Source organism: Cnephaeus nilssonii (genome assembly GCF_951640355.1).
Source record: "Cnephaeus nilssonii genome assembly, chromosome: 13".
NCBI lineage: Eukaryota > Metazoa > Chordata > Mammalia > Chiroptera > Vespertilionidae > Cnephaeus > Cnephaeus nilssonii.
This window is the reverse complement of record NC_137084.1, coordinates 30,266,400-30,288,115: the sequence shown is the minus strand read 5'-3', so window position 1 is coordinate 30,288,115 and position 21,716 is coordinate 30,266,400. Positions and strand designations below refer to the sequence as shown.

The 21,716-nt window shown below is 45.7% G+C and overlaps 1 protein-coding gene across 4 annotated transcripts in view; it reads right to left on the bottom strand.

Annotated features, from left to right (window-relative positions):
- Positions 1–21,716, bottom strand: part of SERGEF (secretion regulating guanine nucleotide exchange factor) — a 194,489-nt gene that overhangs the window by 129,125 nt on the left and 43,648 nt on the right. For all 4 annotated transcript variants that reach the window (XM_079786935.1, XM_079786934.1, XM_079786936.1 and 1 more), the window contains one exon: positions 16,601–16,767. In XM_079786935.1, coding sequence (XP_079643061.1) covers positions 16,601–16,767 — 167 coding nt within the window. The remainder of the gene's footprint in view (positions 1–16,600; positions 16,768–21,716) is intronic.

Below are 21,716 nucleotides of genomic sequence, written 5' to 3'. Positions count from 1 at the left end.
TGGCTATCATCAACAAATCAACAAACGACAAGTGTTGGCGAGGATGCGGAGAAAAAGGAACCCTCGTGCACTGCTGGTGGGATTGCAGACTGGTGCAGCCACTGTGGAGAACAGTATGGAGTTTCCTCAAAAAACTGAAAATGGAACTCCCATTTGACCCAGTAATCCCACTCCTGGGAATATATCCGAAGAAACTAGAAACACCAATTAGAAAGGATATATGCACCCCTATGTTCATAGCAGCGCAATTCACCATAGCTAAGATTTGGAAACAGCCTAGGTGCCCGTCAGCAGATGACTGGATCAGAAAACTGTGGTACATCTACACAATGGAATACTATGCTGCCATAAAAAAGAAGGAATTCTCATCATTTGCAGCAACCTGGGAGGAATTGGAGAACATTATGTTAAGTGAAATAAGTCAGTCAATGAAAGAAAAATACCACATGATCTCACTCATTTATGGATAATAAAGAACATTATAAACTTGAACAAAAAGATAGATACAGAGACAGTAAAGCATCAAACAGACTGTCAAATTACAAGGGGAAGGTTAGGGAGAGGTGGGGGAGATAAGAGATCAATCAAAGGACTTGTATGCATGCATATAAGCATAACCAATGGATGCAAAACTCTGGGGGGTGGGGGCATATATGGGAGTGGGGTGTGGGGAGGGCAATGGTAAGATATGTACACATATAATACCTTAATAAAAAAATTGGGAAAAAAAAAAATAATAATGTTCTCTGTGTGTGAGAGTGTGCAACTGTAGACTCTATAGTGACACGCCTTTACTTTCATTCCTGATACTGGTATTGTGTGATTTCTCTTCTTCTTCTTGATGAGTCTAGCTAGGATTTATCAATTTTATTGATACTTTCAGAGAATTTCTTTTGGCTTTATTATTTTTCTCTACTTTTGTCTATTTTCTATTTCATTAATTTCTGTTCTTACTTTTATTATTTCCTTCTTTCTTTCTCTGGCTTCTAATGGTAGAGCCTTAGGTCACTGAATCTAGTCTTTCCTTCTTTTTTAATATATGCACTTAAAGATATAAACTTCCCTCAAAGCACTGCTTTAGCTGCATGCCCCAAATGTTGATGTGTTCTATTTTCATTATTGTTGCTCAGGATTTAAGTTTTTAAAATATTTTTATTTTGAAATGAATTCAAAGTTAGAAAATACTTGCAAGAACTATACAAAGAGCTCCTGTTCACCCTTCATTCATATTCCCCAAATATTAACATTTAACCATATTTTCCCTGAATTCCATTCCCTCTCTTTCTCCATTTTCTTCTGAACTACTTCTGAGCAAGTTGCCAAACTGATGCCACTCCAAAATGTCAGTCATCAAAACCAACAACACTCTCTACATAATGACAACTTGACCATCAAAACTAAAAAATTAACACTGTAACTACCAACAAAACTTTAGACTTCTTTAGGTTTCATCAGTTGTTCTAGTAATGTTCTTTACAAAACAGGATCTAGCTCACAACTGTACATTTCATTGAGTTGCCATGTCTCTTTGGAATCCTTCAATTTGGAATAGTTCCTCAGTCTTTCCTTGACCATCAGGATTTTGACACTTGTGAAGATACGCCTGCCTTCAATTACTCTCCAGTTCCTTCTAGTAGTGTATTTTCCGGCGTATAAGACTTTTTAACCCAGGAAAATCTTCTCAAAAGTCGGGGGTCGTCTTATATGCTGGGTGTCGTCTTATAGTGCAGGTGCTGAAACTTCTGAGACGGACTGGAGAATCTGCGGTCGCCACATACGGTGGGGGGAGCTCAAAAACGGCCACACTCCATTCATTTCAATGGAGCCAGATGGTCGGCTCCTTTTTGTGCCACATACGTCTCCGTCCGGCTCCATTGAAATGAATGGAGTGCAACCGGGTGCTCGCTGCATACGGCAGGGATGTGGCCGCGGCCGTTTTTGAGCTCCCCACAACCGTATGCAGCGACCTATGCGGCGACCATATGAAAGCAGCAAGGGCGGCGCTGTACAAGTACAGTAGAAGAAAATCCACTCACCAGGATTCATGGAAAGAAGTGACTTAACGCAGTCCCGATGACAAGGTGAGGGGGCGCCTCACCGGGAAGGTGTAAGTGAAGGGTAGAGCAAGCTGCAGGTGTCCAGGATGCCCGGGGTATGGAAAAAAGAGGTAGAGCTGTGCCCAGAAAAACACGCCTCTTTCACCCGTCTGGCCCACCCTTGTATCCTATTACCGTACCTCCTTCTCTGCCTCTCAGATCTCGCTCCTGAGGACTGCAGTGAAGCGGCGTTGCTAACTCGCCAGGGACTTGCCCGGCACTTGCTCTCTCTCTATTGTTTGTTATCTTCCTCCTATCATCATCAGTTCCAGTTTGCTTCTGGTTGACAGCTTAGAAAACAAACAGCATGGCAGCTCCCATGGGTTTATTGTCTTATCCTTCCTTTCAGCTTTAGAGTGAATTAGGAAAAGTTTAATCCACTTGCACTGTTTTATGTTTACATGTTTGATGACCAACAGCCTTATGTTTATAAGTGACAGTTTTCCTGCTAAGTACCTGCATGTCATAAGCATTTGAATTAAAATTACCATATTGAAATCAAATCTGATGTTTTTTTCATTTTTATTTGGTGTGCGTTGGAAGACGGGTAGTCTTATACGGCGAGTATATCCCAAACTCTATATTTTAACTGAAAAAGTTGGGGGTCGTCTTATACGCCCAGTCGTCTTATACGCCGGAAAATACGGTAGTTGTTTTTTTTTAAATTTTTGTCTGAGTTTACAGTTGTTTTTTTGTGGGACGGTTGGTCTAAAAGAACTACTGCACCATTACCAGAAATCAAGATGGAATTCAATTCTCTTCTGACAACAGATCATACCTGAAAACCCTGCCTCTCTCTATTTGACTAGCATAACAGTGCTCAACTTACATCTCCAAATAGAAATAGCTCCATTATGCGGTCTCATAACATTTCATACAATATCTCCAAATATCTACATTATTATTATAATTAAGATAATGCCTATATAGAGTTTAAAAAATCAAATAGTACAGAAAGGTATCAAATGAAAAGAACACCCCCCCCCCCCAACCTAACATTAAAAGAATTATCTGTAATGAGCAGAGTCTCTTTATTCTATGATTGGCACACCAATGATAAGGAAACTGGCCAGGAATCAAAAAGAAACCTAAGTTGCCAGTCCTGGTTCTCTCTAAAAAATTATTTATGCAAGAAGTATTTACTCAGCTTCTAGTAGTATATTTAACTCTTCTGTGCCTCAGTTTCCTTATCTGAGGAATAATGCAATAATGTATGTTTGATTGTGTTGAAAATTGCAAGCAAATATAAATGTTATAACAATTCAAGTATTAGACCTCTGGAAAAATAAACATGGAAATCAGAAGCATTGGTTGGGATATAGAAGACAAAAATGAGATAGGAATGGAAAACTCTATACTCTGTTTGGTTTTATATTTTTATACCATCTATACCCTCATTGTCCAATATAGGAGCTACTAGCTACATGTGGCTATTTATATATCAATTAATTAAAATAAAATTTAAAATTCAGTTCCTGTCATACTAGCCACATTTCAAGTGCTCTGTAGTCACATGTGGTTATCAGCTACTATACTAGACTGATACAGACTATTTCAATCATCATAAAAAGTTCTACTAGACAACAATGATCCATACTTTTTTACACATATAGTCTTAATTGCCTGTATTAATGTGTTACTATGGAATTAAGACATAGCAGCTAGCCTGCCACTATAAAACAAAAACAAAAAAATCTGAGCTAAAAAGAAATCAGCCTCCAAATAGGTAAGTGGAATGGTGTTGGTGTTAGAGATTTGGAAGAACCCTCGGAACCGCTTCTCATGACATGGATTAGAAAGCTGAGGCCCCAGGAAGCAGAGCCTCTGGCCCCCGGTCACACAGAGAATTAACATTAGAGCTTGAAATGGAAATCTGATATTTCATAGCACAGGCTGTGCAGCAGGCTCTGGGTGTTAATCACAACTCTGTCAATTACTAGTCATGTGACCACCCCTGAGCCTCACTCACCTCATCGAAAATAAGAATAATAACCTGAACTCTGCTGGGTTGTCATGAGAATTAAAGAAATGATGTCTAGAAAGTCCTCAGCAGAGAACCCCGCACCAGATCAGGACAGCTACCTGCTGTCATTATTAGCTAGCACATTGCTCTTTCCATTACATGACATACTCTGATCAGGGAGGCTGCAGCCACCAGATGCATCATCATCACGCAGGGAAGGAAGGAACAGGGAAATGATGCAGCTTGGCAAAATGTGCCAGGGGAGCAGAATGATAAATGCATTGTACAGCAGTAACTACGGAAGTGCTCCCACAAGTCCCCATGCAGCAGCAGAAATTTCACCTTGAGAGGTGCAAAGGGAAAGGTACCTTTTGCATGCCTCTGTGCCCTTACCCTTAAATAGGCATCTGAGGAATGGAGCACTGCAGACTGAGAAGCATGCTTGTGTTTCCATGACCCTCATGCTGAGACACTGGAGGAGTCAGCATTCTATTTTTGTTCCTCTCCCTCCAAACTCATATGTCACAGTTCTGTCCGCAGCTATCCCACTGCAGATGTCTCCAAGCCTGCTTGCTTCACAGTGGGTGGAGCTCAAGCCCCTAAGGTTCCTACAAGTGGCTGCTATGTGACCTAGCCCCTCGCCCCCTGCTCAACAGGATTTGAGATTTTTACTGATTTTAGAGAAGGAAGGAACCAGCCTCCTCCCACATAGATCCTTCAGAAGCCTCAAGAGGCTTGATCTTCTCGACCACTGAATTCAGTCTCCCCAGTCTTCAAATTTCATCTCCACAAAGATCTCCCAATGACTTAAGAGAGCTGGCCAACAACGCTCTTCTCGACACTGCTTCTAGATCTCTCTGCTCACCAGTCCTCAGCTCTTACCTGTCGGAGATTTACACTATCACTCACATCCCATTTAGAAAGCTGGAGGACTCTGTGTCCTCCCTGTTGTCACATTCCAAGTCCACAGCTTGAATGCACCCTCAGTACTTGGTAAGTACTAATGGATAAAGAGGAACACAGGAATCGTAAAAATGATTCATATCAAACTCCAGCTCCATGATAACTGACAACAATTTCCAAAGAGCTACCAGACCTGAAAACCCATAGAAGGTTGGATATGACAAAGAAACCTACTAGCACAACTTACATTTGTTTATTGCTTCATAGTTTATAAAGTGCTTTCATATCCATAACATCATTTTGACAACCACTTGGAGAGGAAGGCCTTATAAGTATTATATGACAGATGCAAAATCTGAGGCCTCGGGAAGTAAAGCAGACTGTCCAAAAATCAAGCCACGATGTAAAGTCTTTTGATTCTTCCAAGTCCTTCTCCTATTTGTTGCTCCTTCATGCAGACTCTATCCTCGAATAATGTGCATGTTCCAGGCTATTAATAAATCTTACCCAAAAGGGGCCACATGGAAATGAAACCACAGAGAAGATACTCCAGAATAACTAAATTACCTTTATGGAGTGAGGAACTGTCCTCCTCAGTCCTGGGAGTACTGGCTACAATGACACGTGCACTTCATTCAGCAGCTGTGAGCAACTGCTCCCAGCCAGCTGGGTTTCCTGCAGTGGCCCATGGGAATGTCTTCTGGGAGCTTCAAGCAGACTCCCGGCACCCATGCTGGGCTCCCACCATGCCCGCTGCTTTCCTCTCTCCCTGCACTCTGGCTCTCTGAAAAGCCAGAAGTTTCACGACCGTCATGGCAGCTGCAATTTTTGCAAAGACATCTCTGATTCCTTCCTTTTCTGCTCCACACCGCCAGTTGCCCCCGATCTTGGATGATACCAGGCACCCAGTAAAAAGTGCTCCCTTCCAAACAGCAACCTGCAGTGTTCCCACAGAAAGAACCTCTGTATCACAGAAGGGAATTATGTAATCACACAAAAACTTACTTCTTCTAGTCATAATTCGGTGGTCCCTCTACTAACTGGACTGGGGTCTTGGGATTCTGGAAGCTGCTGCATCCCAACAAAATGGTCTGGTTTTGCTTCTTTAGAAATGACAAGAGCAATGTTTTCTCTTTATCTGTCTCAAGGGATGCCTGCCAGGCAAGGCCTCAGTGCTCAGTGGCTCAGTATATTACAGGCCAAAAAAAAAGGCTAGGACTAGATGGAAATAACCATTGGGGAAGAGGAGTGACTACAGGGCTGGTTCCTAAGGCAGCCATTTACTACAAAGTACTCGAAGGGGCCTGGTCAGATTCAGGCCAGCAACAATATCAAAGAGGGTCTCTGAGCAGGAAGTCTAAGCAGCAACAACCCTCAGAATCAAGCAGATGTGTTCCACGGGGGAATCAGCCATTCAGAAAAAGATCCCAAACAGTAACCGGAGGTCCAGGACAGATAGTCCAGTCCTCAGGCAAAGGGAGTGGCAAAATCCATGCCCTGCTCAGGGTAAGGTTCTTGGGCATGTGAAACTGGCAGAGAGGTCCAGCTGTCTGGATGGGGCCAATGCAGGAGGGAGATGTTTAAGAAAGGCAAAAGGAAGGCCAGGGTTCATCACAGCCAAGGAGCCAGGCCTCCAGCAGCCCAACAAAGCCAAGATCTGGACTCTCAGGAGGCTGAGGGAAAGGAGAAGAGAGGGAATGTGGAAAAGGGCTCAGGGACAGCAGCTCAACAGAACTAAGGAAGGTGGGTAACCTCATCAAGCCAAGAAAAACTCAACAGAGAGAGAAAGAAGAGGCAGGTTCGTCAGTGGTAGGAACACTGACATGAATATAAGACATCGTCCTTGTTATTCATTGGGGGACGGGTAGTAGTTGTCCAAGGAGCCACGGACAAAGGAAAGCAGAAGAACCAGCACATGCAAAGACCCAGAAGCATCCAACAACACTATGATTTCATTGGTTTGGTACCGATAAACTGCACAGTGCAAGAGAGAGACCGGCGCAAGATGAGGCTGATATCGTGACAGGAGCAGGAAGAGCTTTCAATGACAAGCTAGAGATTTTGGACTTCATCCTGGATGGGAGGCCATTAAAAAGTAAGGGCATACATTCAACCCTACAGCAATTATTTACTGAGCACCTACTATGTGCTGGGCACCAATCAAGGTGATAGGGATACAGTGGTGAACAAGACCAACAATAATCCTGGAACTTACACTACTGCCATTCTTTGCACACTGGTTGTGGGGAATACAGGTTGTGTGTTTCACCTACCCCTTGAGGGCAGAGGCTGGGCCCTATTCTCCACTATATCCTAAAGGCTTGGTTAAGTTCCTTCCATATAGTAGGTTTCCAATAGTGTTTGCTGTGGGAATGAATGTTTTCTGTATTTTCTAAGAATCGTAAAAAAAAAAAAAAAAAAAAAAAAAGTAAGAGCCTAGCACGATCAGATTTATATTTTAGTACATCATTTTGGCAGCTGATTGGCAACTGGGAAGAGGCCAGACTAGAGACAGGGAGTCTTCAACAAAGGGGCTGTCACTGTAATTAGGCAGCAGCTATGGGGGCCGGGGGGGGGGGGGGATCCAAGCCAGGGGGACAGGGGTAGTAATGGAGGTAGTGTCAATTCCCCAGCCACCAATTCAGGCACAACTCACTCAGCCTTCACAGACATTGCGTTTCTCTCATCAAACCACTGCAGCCTCCTTTAACCCTCATTGACTTCTGTTCCCTCTAAACCTCTGCACGATTTACTTTCACCCTGGAACGCCCAGTTTTCAAGGTCAAATGCAACAAGACAGCTAGACAGCTCCTGGGTGACCCTGGGCGCAGCCTGGGGCAGTCATAATGCTGCAGAGGGTGGTGGTGACACATTAGATCACTGGGACTTTAAATCAGTGCTGATGAATCTCCTCTGCTGCTGAGAAAGAGCAAGCCAGAGACATCCTTGCTGCCAGTGCCTGGGCTGCCTCGACAGGAATCCACGCTCTCCAGCACTGCGTAGAGACTGGCTATGGATTGTCAAGCATCTGGGCTCCACTGTTTTCACTGGTGCTGATTCTGAGAAGTGTTTGCCACAATATCCAATACGGTTCTGTATAGCTCCTAAGATGTCCAGTGAATGAGACAGAAGAGCGGCTCTGGTGCAAGGAAAAGCAGATATTATTACTCACACTTGGGAGGTGAGAAAAGTAAGGCTTGGAAGGTTTTCATTGGCCCAGTCATGTGGACTGTAGATGACAGAGCAGAAAATCCAACCCAGGTCTCACTCCACATTCAAGAGTCTCTCTATCAGACCTTCAACTCTGGCAAGCTCTATGGTATAACAATCGTGAGTTAACCTCACTGAGGCTATTCTTTTCCTCCTGCTTTTCTTCATAAGATACTGACCCAGACTGAGTCTATAGAGGGCTCCCAGGTCTCCATCAGACCCAACTACCCCCTAGTGATAGCCAGAGCCAGAGCCCAGGCCCACATTCTGATCGCAACTGTCCAGAGAGGAAGCTGTTGGTGTACCGGGCTAGCAATGAGGAAAATGAGGGCTCTGAGAGCCAGGTTCAAGGCCCTGCTCTGCTATGTACTATGTAGCACTGAGCTCCTCACAGCTTTCTCTTTGAGCATCAGTTTCCTTAACCCTGGAGTGATGGAGGCAACATCTGTTCTACCCACAACTCAGGGATCAGAGCCAGTAACCATGTCTTCTTCTGTTCCAGGCAGTTACCAGACCGTGCTGGGTGCACCACGACAGAGCAAACTAGTCCCTCCCTGGAGGCCTCCCCAAATTGACCTCATCACGCCAGCAAACAATTTGGCTTTCAACCTAACCAGGAAGATTTAAGCCACCTAACAGGAGCTTTCACACTTTTTCAGCGTACCTCTACTGATTATTTACTTTGCACCATGCCTGTCCTAATTATTCAAAGATATATGAGACAGCGTCTGCTCCCAAAGAACTCAACGTTGGATGTAGAGATGCGCATATTAATAATTACTATATTACTAATAATACTGAGGTACTATAGTGGGCAGGAACTTGGTCTTTTCCTTGTGAATTCTTGGCACCTTAAACTGTGCATGGCCCACAGTAGGATGCATTAAACATTTATTGAATAAATAAAGCTAAGATATAACTCAATGACAAAGAATACACACACTTCAATGAAAGCATTTCTCTCCTCCACGCAAACTTCTAACTTCACATGTCCTCTTTTTATTTTACTCCTGTGCGGAGAGAAAAAGTGCCCGTCCTTCTTGTCAGAACTAGCCCATTCCCAGTGATTTCAACCCTACCTCTCATCTCCTTGGGGGCCCTGCTCCAGCTGCCTTCCCCCTCCCTTTTGCATCTTTACTCGGGCTTTTTCTCTCTTTCTCTCTCTAATCCTTGACTGCAGCCTCTGACACACTCCCGCCCCTCAAGCTGACAAAACTGACTCAAACCAGGCTCTCCTTTCAAGCTCCTGAGTTTGTTCTCATCCTCCTTTGACCATGAATCTCCTGAAAGAGTCGTTCAAACCCGCAGCCTGTCTTTCCTATGATCCTTTCATTCCCTATGCCCCTGATTCAGCTTCTCTCAGAGGGGACACCACACCTCCCATCACCAAGCCCCATGGTCAGTCCTCAGCCTCCCTGACCTCCCTGTTGAAACCGCCTTGGCTCTGAGACGCTGCAGTTCCTGGCTGGCTTGCTCCCTCTCTTGTCAATACTCAGTCTCTCTCTCTCTCTCTCTCTCTCTCTCTCTCTCTCTCTCTCTCTCTCTCTCTCTCTCGCTGCTCTTCCTCTGCTTTCCTCTTAGCGCAGTCCTTGCCAACGCTCCCCTGCTACTTTACATTAGCTCCCTTGAGACCTAATTTCATGTCAATGATTCCAATTCAAAAGCCTTTCCAGGCACCACCCCCCACCCCACCCCTGCAGAACCCAACAGAACCAGAAGGACTGAAAGTGCAAGAAAGAAAAAGTCCCCAAGGGCACAGGGAAGGGATGGGATCAACATAGCTTCATTGTCAGACTCTCCCTTCAGCCTCTGTCACATTCTGCTTGTCCTGCCATGAACTTGCCTGAGCCCGACTACGAGCTCACAAGCCCCTAAGCCAGGAACTATTCCACGCTCCTCTGCTTCCCCCATTCTGCTCATGGAGTGTCCAGACAGACAGGCGTACGTAAGCATCTGCTGAATAAAAGAAGAGAAACCAAAGACGATGTGTGGAAGCGCTTGGTAAATCGTGAAGTGCCAAAAGGCGGACCATAAAAGCCTTGTCATTCAGAGAGTGTATGAAACGTCTGGGTTGTCTGAGCACATTCCAGGGTCTGCTCGCTGGCTCTGCAGGATGTCTGATGCCCAAATGCCTGGAAACCCAGAAATGCTCATTCCTGAGCTGGCCCGGGATTGAGGACTACAGACGGTAGGTAGGGAGAGAGAGAAGAGGAGCAGAAGAGGGCCACGTGGCTCCAAAACCACTTCTTTCGTTCACGTCTCAGTTATGGTCAGGGAGCACCCGCTACACACCTCTGAGGTGCTGGGAATTATTCTAGACACTGGGAGCCCAGCCTTGAACAAGACAGATAGGCCCTTGCCCTCCTGCTGTTTGTGTTTCAGTGAGAAAAGGTGATAAATATAAGTAAATGAGAAAATAGCAGGGGGTAAACACGTGCTTCTGTATCATATCCTTTTACCATCTCTTTCGAACAACACAGCCTCTGTCTCTCCTGAGTGTTCACACAGACAAATCCAGGCCACTGCTTTGAGGTTTGTTTTGGGTTATTTCTCCTATTAGGTCAGCAGTGACAGCACAGATGTGTTAGCTTTTCTAATCTCCAATGAAACAGGCTTTGGGTGAACATTGCCTCCCCATTTGGGGAGGCCCCAAAACCTGCTGCACCTGGGAGGTTTGGGCTGCCCGGGACCGTGGCCTCAGAGACCTCCTGCTCCTCTAAGAACAGCAGATTATGCACCAGACAGCAACTTGGAAATGCTTTTCTAGTCTGCGTTCAATGCCGCAGAGCCCTCCGAACTCAGCTGATGGCTGGTGGTAGGTTTCTGTGTTATTTAGGGCACCAAAGTCCCACAGTCTTGACACAAACTTAAAATTAGAAATGCATTAAATATAGGGGAGGAGGAAGGTCATTCAGGAAAGGCAGCCTTCCGAAGGAGCTGCAGGACAAAGACGCCCTGGAAACTTCCAGGTTCATTAATGGGTTTTACACAGCATTCAAGCGGTATTTCTCCTTCAGAAATAACACTGTGGAAAGCGTAGGGGACTGGCTCAAACCTCAGTAACACAGCTGAGTGAGTGACTCTGCAAACTAAAAATAGCTCCTTTCCCACTCGTTCTGACAGATTTCACTTAGAACCTGTGCACAGGTTGATCCTCCAACAAACAGTTTTAGTCCTGCAGCAAAATGAGGGCCGATGGCATCTGGGCTTGACAATTACCCAACCCCTGGTTCAACTCCTGTTTGTTTCTGCATTTCCTGCTCCTGCTCCGATGGCTGCGTGTGCACACGTGCACGTGCACTTGGTGCTCCTCACCCAAACGTGGGCAGAATTTAAACCAGCAACATGCTCAGGGCCATGGCTGCAGACTGAGCCCAGAACAAGGCCCTCAGAAACCCTGAATCAGGCTGCTTGCTTTGGGTCTTCTCCTAATGCCCAGCAGGCCTCTCTGGGCCTCAGTTTCCTCAGTTATGAAAGGAGAATAACCTGTTCTGGTCTCTTTCACAGCATTGCACTGGATCAACCGAGATCACACATGTGGAAGTTCTTTTCCTTCAGACAGTAGTCCTAGCAGAAGGATGGGTGGCAGTGGAGGGGCAGGCTGGACAGGCAGCCGGGCTGCAAAACTAGGCTGGACCATGGGCAGGATCCCGACTGTGCCGGGAGTTCAAGCAGATTCAGAGTCACGGTTTCAGTTCATGTTGTCCCTCTGCTGGAATGTCCATCTACCTTTTCTAACTCCTACTCATTTTAAGAACCCAGTTCAAATAATATGTCCTTTTGTTAGTATCTTTGTTAGTGTCTTCAGAACAAGTCATCACTGCTCCCTTGGCCTAACACACCTCTGAGAGCACTTTCACTCTGTGCAGTAAGGAGTTATCTATGTTCCTGCAAGTTCCTGCAGGGCAGAGACATGGGTTCTTTATCTTCATATCTGCCTCCCCACCCACCACCACTGTGTGGCCAGCACGGGTGAGCAGGAGATCAGCGCACACAGAGCCGTAGGGGGTGGCGGGCGGGGAGGCCAGGAAGGTAGTGTCACCAAGGCCTGCCTGCCCCTGGCAATAAGGGCAGAGCCACAGAGATGAGAGCCAAAACCACACTCCTAGTCCTGGGAGGACCAGGCGGGAGCATCATACTGAGTCCCAATGACCTAAACTGGAACAGGAGGCCCTGGGGACAAGGAACAAGGGCAGAGAACAGAACCAGGGTAAAGAGGCAGAGCAAAGCTCAAGTGGCTCTGAAGCCTATAACTTCTCGATTGGTTGACATGCCCAAATGTTAACACTGGTTAACATGCCAGGTTAACACTGGTTAACATAGTGGAGCCGGCAGCTAGGGGTTAAGTGATGTTGGCTGTGACATTGAGGGACTCCAGAGGCAAGAGCATTACAAATTTAAGCAGTGACCATTTATATGAAATAAGAGTCACAGATGGAAGGGACTCTTAGATCTGTAAGAAACATGAGGAATCACATGGTCTAACTTCCCCACCTACATGGGGGAACTAGGGGTGCAGGATGAAAGGAGCCTTGCCCAACGTCATTAAGTCAGGACAAAACCAGACCTAGAACTCAGGTCTCCTGACTCCGATTTAGACCTTGTTCCTCAGAGGCTGGCTGCTCACCTTCAGTCAAGCAGGTCTCCTGATGGGTCCACTAGCACACCAGGTGCCCAGCTCTACCTGCTTCAGAACCTAGGGCCCTGCCGTGCCCACTAAGTGAGCACAAACACTTCTGCCCAACTGTAAAATGCAGGCTTCCACCTGCGGACGGGACTTAGAGCCAATATTCCACAGGGAATGTGCAGGTAGCAGCCCCCACGTAGGGCTTGGAAAGCAAAAGGCTGTGTGGTGCATGTTTGCTGTCAAGAAGCAAACCTGTCCACACACACTCTGCCCTAAAACGCGCAGGGGGGATTAACCCCAATCGCTGTGCTACCCCTGGAATTTTCCAAGCGTGGCTAGAGAGGCCCAGGATCTAAGGCAAAGCTGACAGTGCATGAAACACACAGTCGTCACCACTGGAAGAGCATTAAAGGAAGGCCCACCAGGTCTAAAATCTCAAAGTCTTTCTCAGGCCAGAAATGAGACACAGCTCAGAAGAAGAAAAAAAAAAAAGAGAGAGAGAGACTCAGAGAGTCAGAAACGCTGAAACTCAGACTTCCAGAACTTTGACCCAGGGGAGGATACACATGTAAAAGGGCATATGTAATTTCACTTCATCTACACAGAAAAATATGTGAGCTCCGAGTACATCAAGTCTAAGTCCACGCCCCATTGTTTAGCTGCAGTGTGATCCCAGGACAGTGACTCCCCACTCTGAGCCTTTGTCTCCTTACTCGTAAAGCAGTGATTATAAGCTGTGCCAGGTTGACTGTGAAGATGAAATAGTATATATAAAGCATTTAGCACACGGCCTGGCCCATAACAACCACCGGCACAGATAACATTGTGTTTATTTGCTTTTTTCTGCTCACAGGAAGGGATGTTTATAGCACAGTGCAGCTCTATCTACCTGTGCTTTCCCCTCCTGCCAGGCTGTCCCTCTGGAACTACCTGGACAGACATCCTACCTGAGGCTCCAGCCCAGGCAGCTTTCGCCTCCCTCAGCTTATCCTTTGGACATAAATAAGGCAACTGGTCAGCTATGGGCCACAATCAGGTCCTTGAAGATCTGGAATCTCAACTTAGTTCGAGGCCGTTCCTGTCTCCCCCAGGTGACCCTGAACCTCCCCGGCCAACCCTCTGCCGGGGTAACACTTCGCCTTTTCCAAGGTGAACGGGGCTTGGAATGGCATTTGGGCTTGACATTTCCTCCTAGCAGTTTATAGCTGCCCACACTGGCTTGGCTCTGGGCCTCCGGCAAAGAGGGATCTTGTAGGTCAGACCTGGACATCAACAGTGGAGATCATTCCCAGCCCCAATTTACCAACAGAAAACAGCCTGGCGTCCGAACCTGTAGTGAAGCCAGGGAGTACACACACCAGCCACCAAAGACTGGAGCAGAGATGGAGGGGAGCACTAAACAGAGCTGCCACGGGCTCAAGCCGACTCCTCAGACTGCCCTGCGAAGAAGCTAAATAAGCCACATCAAGGTCAGGCTCTCAGGCTATACGTCTGTCACAGTGCTGCCCATCGTGGCCACCACAAGGTGTCAGAGGCTTCAAAGGGGAAGAAGAGAAAGGGCCCAACAATAACTGAGTTCCTGCCATGTGCCAAGAACTTTGCAAGTAATCCTCATTAACGACCTTCTGTGGTAGGAGTTATCATCCTCATCTTGCCAATAAAACCAGAGACTCAAAAAGCTTCATGAAGCCCTAGCTGGTTTGGCTCAGTGGATGGAGCATCAGCCTGTGGACTGAAGGGTCCCGGCTTCAATTCTAGTCAGGGCACATGCCCGGGTCATGGGCTGGATCCCCAGTAAGGGACATGCAGGAAGCTGCTGATCAATGATTCTCTCTTACCATTGATGTTTCTATCTCTCTCTCCCTCTCCCTTCTTCTCTGAAATCAATAAAAATATATATTTTTTTTAAAGCTTCATGAAGCCTCTGTGCCTCTGCTCTGCGACCCGACCACAAAGTCTTGGCAAAAGAGCCCAAAGCCTATATACCAAGTCTCAGCCCCTGAACAAGCTAAGCAGACAAAACCAGCTTAAATGCTGCATTCCCTCATTCACTACCAGTGGAGGCAACTTCTTTCAAACAGAATACAGAGAAATATAGCGAAAGTCATAAGGATGCTCATGGCCTTTGCCCCTGTAATTTCATCCCCAACTCTGTGTCTTCAAGAAACAATTCGAGTATTAAGTGCAGAGTCCACCACAGTGCCACCCCCCGACCCTAAAAAAAAAAAAAAAAAAAGGATATGATCTTACCCTGCCGGCCTGGCTCAGTGGTTGAGCATTGACCCATGAGCCAGGAGGTCACGGTTCAATTCCAGGTCAGGGCACATGCCCGGGTTGTGGGCTGGATCCCCAATAGGGGGCGTGCAGGAGGCAGCCGATCAATGATTCTCTCTTATCATTGATGTTTCTATCTCTATCCTCTCCCTTCCTCTCTCTGAAATTAATAAAGACATATTTAAAGAAAAAAAAAAAGATATGCTCTCCATATCCAACATTCAAAGAATGATTTGGAAAATCCAAGAATCTTCCAACCACATAAAAGCCATTTAAAATGATCTTATAGACCAAGAAAAGCAAAGCCTATGATAAAATAAATAAGACAATACAAAACATTATAAGTAATTTTGTAAAGGATGTACATGTGTAGATGCAAAAAGAAATGTAGTTGTGTTAGGGTGGTACGATTATGGTTGGTTTTATTAAGTATTATTACCATGTCCAAATTGCCTTTGTGGTGTTGTTTAGTGCCTTTTCAATTAAAGATAAAGAGAGACAGAGAAAGACAGACAGACTCCACCACGCAGCACTGAGGAAAGGCCCAGGAGGACCAGAGCTGAGATGTGAAGCAGGAATGGAGAGCGTCCTACATACCCGGAAGGAGGAGGCCAGGCAGGCCCTGGGGGAAGGGAAGCCCTCTAGGTATGGAGAGGGTTGTAATTAGTCTGATGCTAATTACAGAAGTCTCACTAGCTTATTAATTTTTTGACAGACTCTGAATGAAGACTGAATTCCTTTATCAAGCCAGCTTGGGTTCAGAGGCACATTTCCTGTGTGGCCATTCTCATTCTTCTCAAAAACCAAGCCTTTTCTTTTTTTTTTTTTTTAAGGGCAGCAGAAAAGTAAAATTTAGTAACAGAAACACACCCTGGAGAAATTAAGACTCCTGCCTCAAATGTAGAAATTCAAGACATTTCAGGGAACTACAGGGGCTGGAGTGAGCAAATGAACTGCAATGCTTTCTACACTGGGAAATACAGACCGAAGTGCAGAAATACTTAGCTCAGAATTAAAGGCCCCCTGGTCAGGTTCCACCCCATCTTCCTGATATTATCTCACATTCGGCCCACAGACACCCCATTTGCTCCAGGGGTCCCCCAAACACTTTCTTCACCTTCCTACCCCGTGGCTGTTCAAGCCGGTGTGCCCACCTGAAAGTCCTCCTCTCCTGCAGATGCTTGCTCACGTCTGACCCATCCTCACGGCAGGGCTCGGAGGCACGTCCTCCTGGAAGCCTGACCCAACCCCTGCACCCTGATGCCATTTCTCACTCTGGAAGTGGACTCAGAGTCCCTGGACCCTCTCCAAAGGAATTATACACAGTCTGCCTTACAGTGGCGTTAGCTGTATAACTGCCTTCCTACCACATTAAACCACAAGCAACTTGAGGCAAGGACCCTTCCAGATTCCTGCGTGGAACCTTCCATAATGTCTGGAATATGCACACACAGTAGGCCCTCAGTAAACGCTTCGCTGAAAGACAAGGAAAAGAGATGCACTGCATCTTTGCAGGGTCACTCCTACCTCAGTTGCTCCAGTTAAGCAGTGCAGAGACGAAGGCGTGCTTTCCCATGGTCTCGAGCAGGGGAGGGGCGAACCCTGCTTTTCTGGTCTCCAGCCTTCCTCAGACTCCAACTTCCTCCCTAGTTGACCATAGTCTGCTCGGCCCCAGGTAAACACCTTGCCAGTTTCTAAAAACAAACATTATTGGAGTTAAAGCTACATTCCACAGCTCTCATGGGTATGCACTGAATTATAAGAGAAAGCATGAACATTCGTTTGAGTACCAACTACTATGTACCAGGAGCTTTCCTATGCACTTGTAAAGAAAGCACGGGTATTCACTTTTCTTTTTAAGATTTTTTAATTAATTTTTAGAGAGAGAGGAAGGAAGAGGGAGAGAGAGAGAGAGAGAGAGAGAGAGACAGAGAGAGACAGAGAGAGAAACATCCATCAGCTGCTTCTTGCACATCCCTCACCAGGAACTGAACTTTCAACATGGGCAAATGCCCTAACTGGAAATCAAACCGGCAACCCTTTGGTGCATGGGATGGTGCCCAACCGATGAACCACATCAGCCAGGGAATGGGTATTCACGTTTTACAGGTGTGGGAAACTGAGGTTTGAAGAGGTGAAATACTAGTAACTTGCTCAAGATCCAATCAGTGGTGAACACCAGAGCTGGATTCCAACAGGCTGATTCTAAAACCCACCCTCCTGCATCTTAACAGACATGGACATGAGAACACCCACCCTCACTTCATGGCCCACACATCCTCTCCTCTCCCCACAGCCTCCCTGCATGTTGCCCAGATGTCTGATCTAAGGCTCTCCTCTCTCTCTCTCACCCAATCCAGGGTCCCCATCGGCCACCCTGAAGTTCCCAGGCTCCTGACTTGCCCTGTGTTACAATCTCTTAGGGTCTTACTCTGAGCTCAATTAATGGCCAGTTTCGTGTGGTTTCCCCTCCGTGTGACATAAAAGGGCCTTTTGGAGTCTAAGCTCTTACTCAAAGGAGCAATTCTAAGTCCCCAGGCAAGTGTCTATGTGTGCTAGGGAAGGGAGTGGAGAAGGAGGAAAAAAAAACACAAAATCATTTAGAGCCAGAAAAGCATTCCGTTCCCCAGATGCACCACCTGGGAAGCTGGCCAGTGCTGGAGATGATTGAAGAAAATGAAGTTTGGAAAAAGAGAAATGGCCTCTCTTCTCCCAGATAAGAGAAAATTCACCAAATTCATTCAGTTGTACCAAGTGGCGCATTTGTTATTTCAACAGAAATGCAAAATCCGATGAGGCATAGATTATTAACAGATTCTCTGCAATAAATATGCATAGCCATGTGCGCTGTATAAATACTTTATACATGTTTATTTTAACAAAGAAAAACTTTGCTTACGAGACAAAACACCAAAGTAATGCATATTAAATTCTAGACGAATCTACTACATACTCTGTGTTTAGTATCAAAGCTTCATCTGGCCCCACACTCAACATATGGCTTATAGTGTCAGCTAAAAAACAACCACAGACTCGCGGGGGAAATGTCAGAATATCGCAGGGATGCAGGGCTCTGCAGGGATACGGTTCTCAGGATCCGTCTGCTCTTAGACTCCGACAGATACCAACAAGTGCACAGGAACCTAACTTCTGAGCTTCTTCAAAAAGGAAGCAACGTCTGGGGAGCCCATGGGGTAGCACCTAGAGGCCTCAGCTGTGCTGTTCCTTTTGCCATGGATGGCCTTTCCTTACATTACTCACCTGATAAACAATGGCTCAAACTTTACAGACCAGTTCATGTACCACCAGTTTGGTGAAACCTTTCCTGATTCCTCAGTTCTCCACGGAAAGGGTGAAACCCACCCTCCCATGAGCCAGCTTTATGGTTGTACTCATCAACTACTATGCTCCCATTTAACAGCCGAGAAAATTAAGCTTCAGAGAAGTGACCAGCCCTGGGCCACCTCTCCTTCTACAAGCCCATGGTACCTCTCTACATTGATTATTCATACTGGTCCACATCACTGGGTAACCACTCAACACTCTTCCTTCGCTTCTATAGGATTAGACCAAAAAAAAAAAAAAAAAAACCTATGTGCCCCACACCCAGAAAGCATCCAAAACTGGCAAACTGTCTCTCTACCTAGGCTGGCTGATATTTACAACCAGACTGCCTTAGCGGGGAGATTCCCGAGCAGCCAGAGGAGGAGACCATGATGTAAGTGACCCTAGCATCCCTCTGCTGGGAAAAACTGGCAGGTTGCTATCTGCAATTCTACAGAAGAACTGTGTTATCACAAACCCCATAATGAATCCCTTCTTATCAAGTAAAACATCATAGAACCTTCTCTGCTATTGATTACTGATGTCCAAGACAGGCAAGACCGCCAGGATATGGTGCCGCCATTATGACGTCTCCGATAGCAATTCAACCATTCCACTTACAGAGCACTTTTCACCTTCAGAGTACTTTACAAAGATTAACTAATTAATCCTCATGCCCCTGGGGAGGCCATGGACATTCTATTAGAGACAAGCCCAGAAGCCAGGCCGACTCGGTGCCCAGCCTTCAGTCTCCAGCCTGTTTGCGCAGACAGGCAGGCACACTCTCTGAAGCTGCTTCCCCCAAAATATACTCTGCATCAGAAAGCTCACAGAGGACATAGGAGACACTTTTATTTTTCCTTTTAAACAGACACTTATGGACCACCTCCTAGGTGCCGGCAGATTCATAGACACTCTCTCAATTAATCCTAGTAATTCTGTGATGTACGGATCATTACGCTTATTTTACAGATGAGGTGAAATGACTTGAGAGAGGAAATGACTTGGTCAAGTCGAAACAACCAGCAAGTAGCAGAAATGAGATTTAAACCTGTACCTCAGACTCCAGGACCAACAGAATCTCTAATGATTGCACAGCTGCTGTCACAACCTGACAAACCCTGGCTGAGAAACAGCATTCTTACAGTGTTTGAGGAGGGGGAAAACCCAGATTAAATGGATATGTTCTGTGTACCATCCAGCTTTCCTCACTTCCCAGGAGGACATGCAGAACTCCGGACTATGAGTACTAAAATCCAGGCATTAAATATAAGGATTATGATTTTAGGTCACCTGGAGTAAAAGAAAATAATAAATCCACACACAGATGTTCATTACTGCACTGCAGATAAATGTCTGCCTCGGGCTGAAGCACACCATCAAATCTAAGGAGATTCAGATCAAAAACGTAGCAAATGGAATCTTTTCCTTAGAGTAAAGAATTACATATTACTACCATATAATAGAGAAACATTAATGTCACTCAAAAAATGTAGGCATGTGTCTCCAGATAAATGATAAATGACAAACAGCTCAAAATAAAGTCAGCAAGCAAAACCTAATTCAAAGGTATATGCATGTGAGAATTAACAGAACTATGGAGCCAAGAAATGTACATGGCAAAAGATCCCAACTCCAAGTGGAAAACAGCAGGGGCCAAATGAGTAGTATCGACAATGAATGCCCGGGGAGCTTGAAGGAAACATTTCAAGCTACAATGATCCTGGCAGGCCTGATGGAACAAGTGGCATTTAAGGTGAACTTCTGGATAGAAAAAATGAGAGAGAATCCTAGGAAGATTAGCAATGACAGAAATTGAAAGACACAAGGTGGGGCAGGTGGAGAGTGAGAGTCGTGAAATATTTTCCCCAATCAGTGAAATATTTTTAACATACCACCAATGTGTGTGTATTCGTTTATTTATTAAAGTATGCATTTGGCCCTAGCCAGTTTGGTTCAGTGACAGAGCATCAGCCCTTGGACCGAAGGGTCCCGGGTTTGACTCCGGTCAAGGGAATGTACCTCGATTACAGACTCCATCTCCAGCCCCAGTCAGGGGTGCATGCAGGAGGCAACCAATTGACGTGTTTTTCCCATATCAATGTTTCTCTCTGTGTGTCTCTCATCCTCCCTTCCACTCTCTCTAAAAATTAATGGAAAAATATCGTTCTTACTGTGTTTGAGGAGGTAATGTTATTTCATTACCAAATGACTGAATCCTCAGGTGAGGATTAACCAAAAAAAAGTATGCACTTGTACTGCATACATTTATAAATTATAAATGTACTCTTATTCAAAAATATACAGTGTAAAGCATAGTCAAATATAGAAACTTTAAGAGAACTAGATTTAAAAAAAGAAACACACATAAAAGAAGTCAATTTTCTCTTCCCACACCCTGGCAATTGCTTTTGCATGCTCACTTTGGGGACCACTGCTAGACAGACAGACCATGGGGAGACTGCAGACTTTTGAGCAGGGATAGGGCCTGATGAAAGGAATGTTTGGGGATGGTACATCTGGCAAAGGCCCAGAGAGCTCCAGTAATAATAATATTCATACTAACACTTCCATAGCACCTACTATGTGCCAGGCACTATTCTAAGCATTCTCTGTATAGTATCCAGTTTATTTCTCCCAACAACCCCATGAGACAGACATACTTACCTGCCCCATTTACTGACAGGGAACAGGGAACAGGGCACTTACCTTGTCTCAGTGGTAGTAAAAGGGGAGGGGACAGGAGGAGACGGGAGGGAAGGCAGGGAGGCAGGAAGGAAAGAAGCCTATACACACACACAATAACACAGTCTAAGATGCATCAGGGCTGAAAGGAGGGTTGGAATCAGGTGGTGGGGAGGAGTTAAAATTTTCGAGGCTTGGTACCCAGTTAGGTGTGAGAGAACAAGAGGAGATAAATAGCACTCTGACACCAGGATTTCCAGCTTAGGGGGAAGGCGGTGGTACCACTAAAAGAAACAGACCAAGGGGCAGAGATGCTAGACCAGGGTTCCCAGCAATGAAATTCATAAAATGTTATTTCATTACCAAATGACTGAATTCTTCTGGGACCTTTGGCAAACACCTTATCAAATAGTCAACATAAATAAAGAAGTAAACGAGGCGGAAGACAACTAGGTGCACAGCCCTGGAGGAGGGAAGGGGTGGTGCTCTGAGGTTAGAGGATACTTAGAAGGGTGGGTGGATGGTGACTATTCAAGGGGGTAGCTTCCTTTACTCTCCATCACAGGGCTGCCTGGTAAGGTGGTAAAGGCAGGTGAGAAGCCACAGCTACAGGCACAGTGAGAATCTGAGCTCT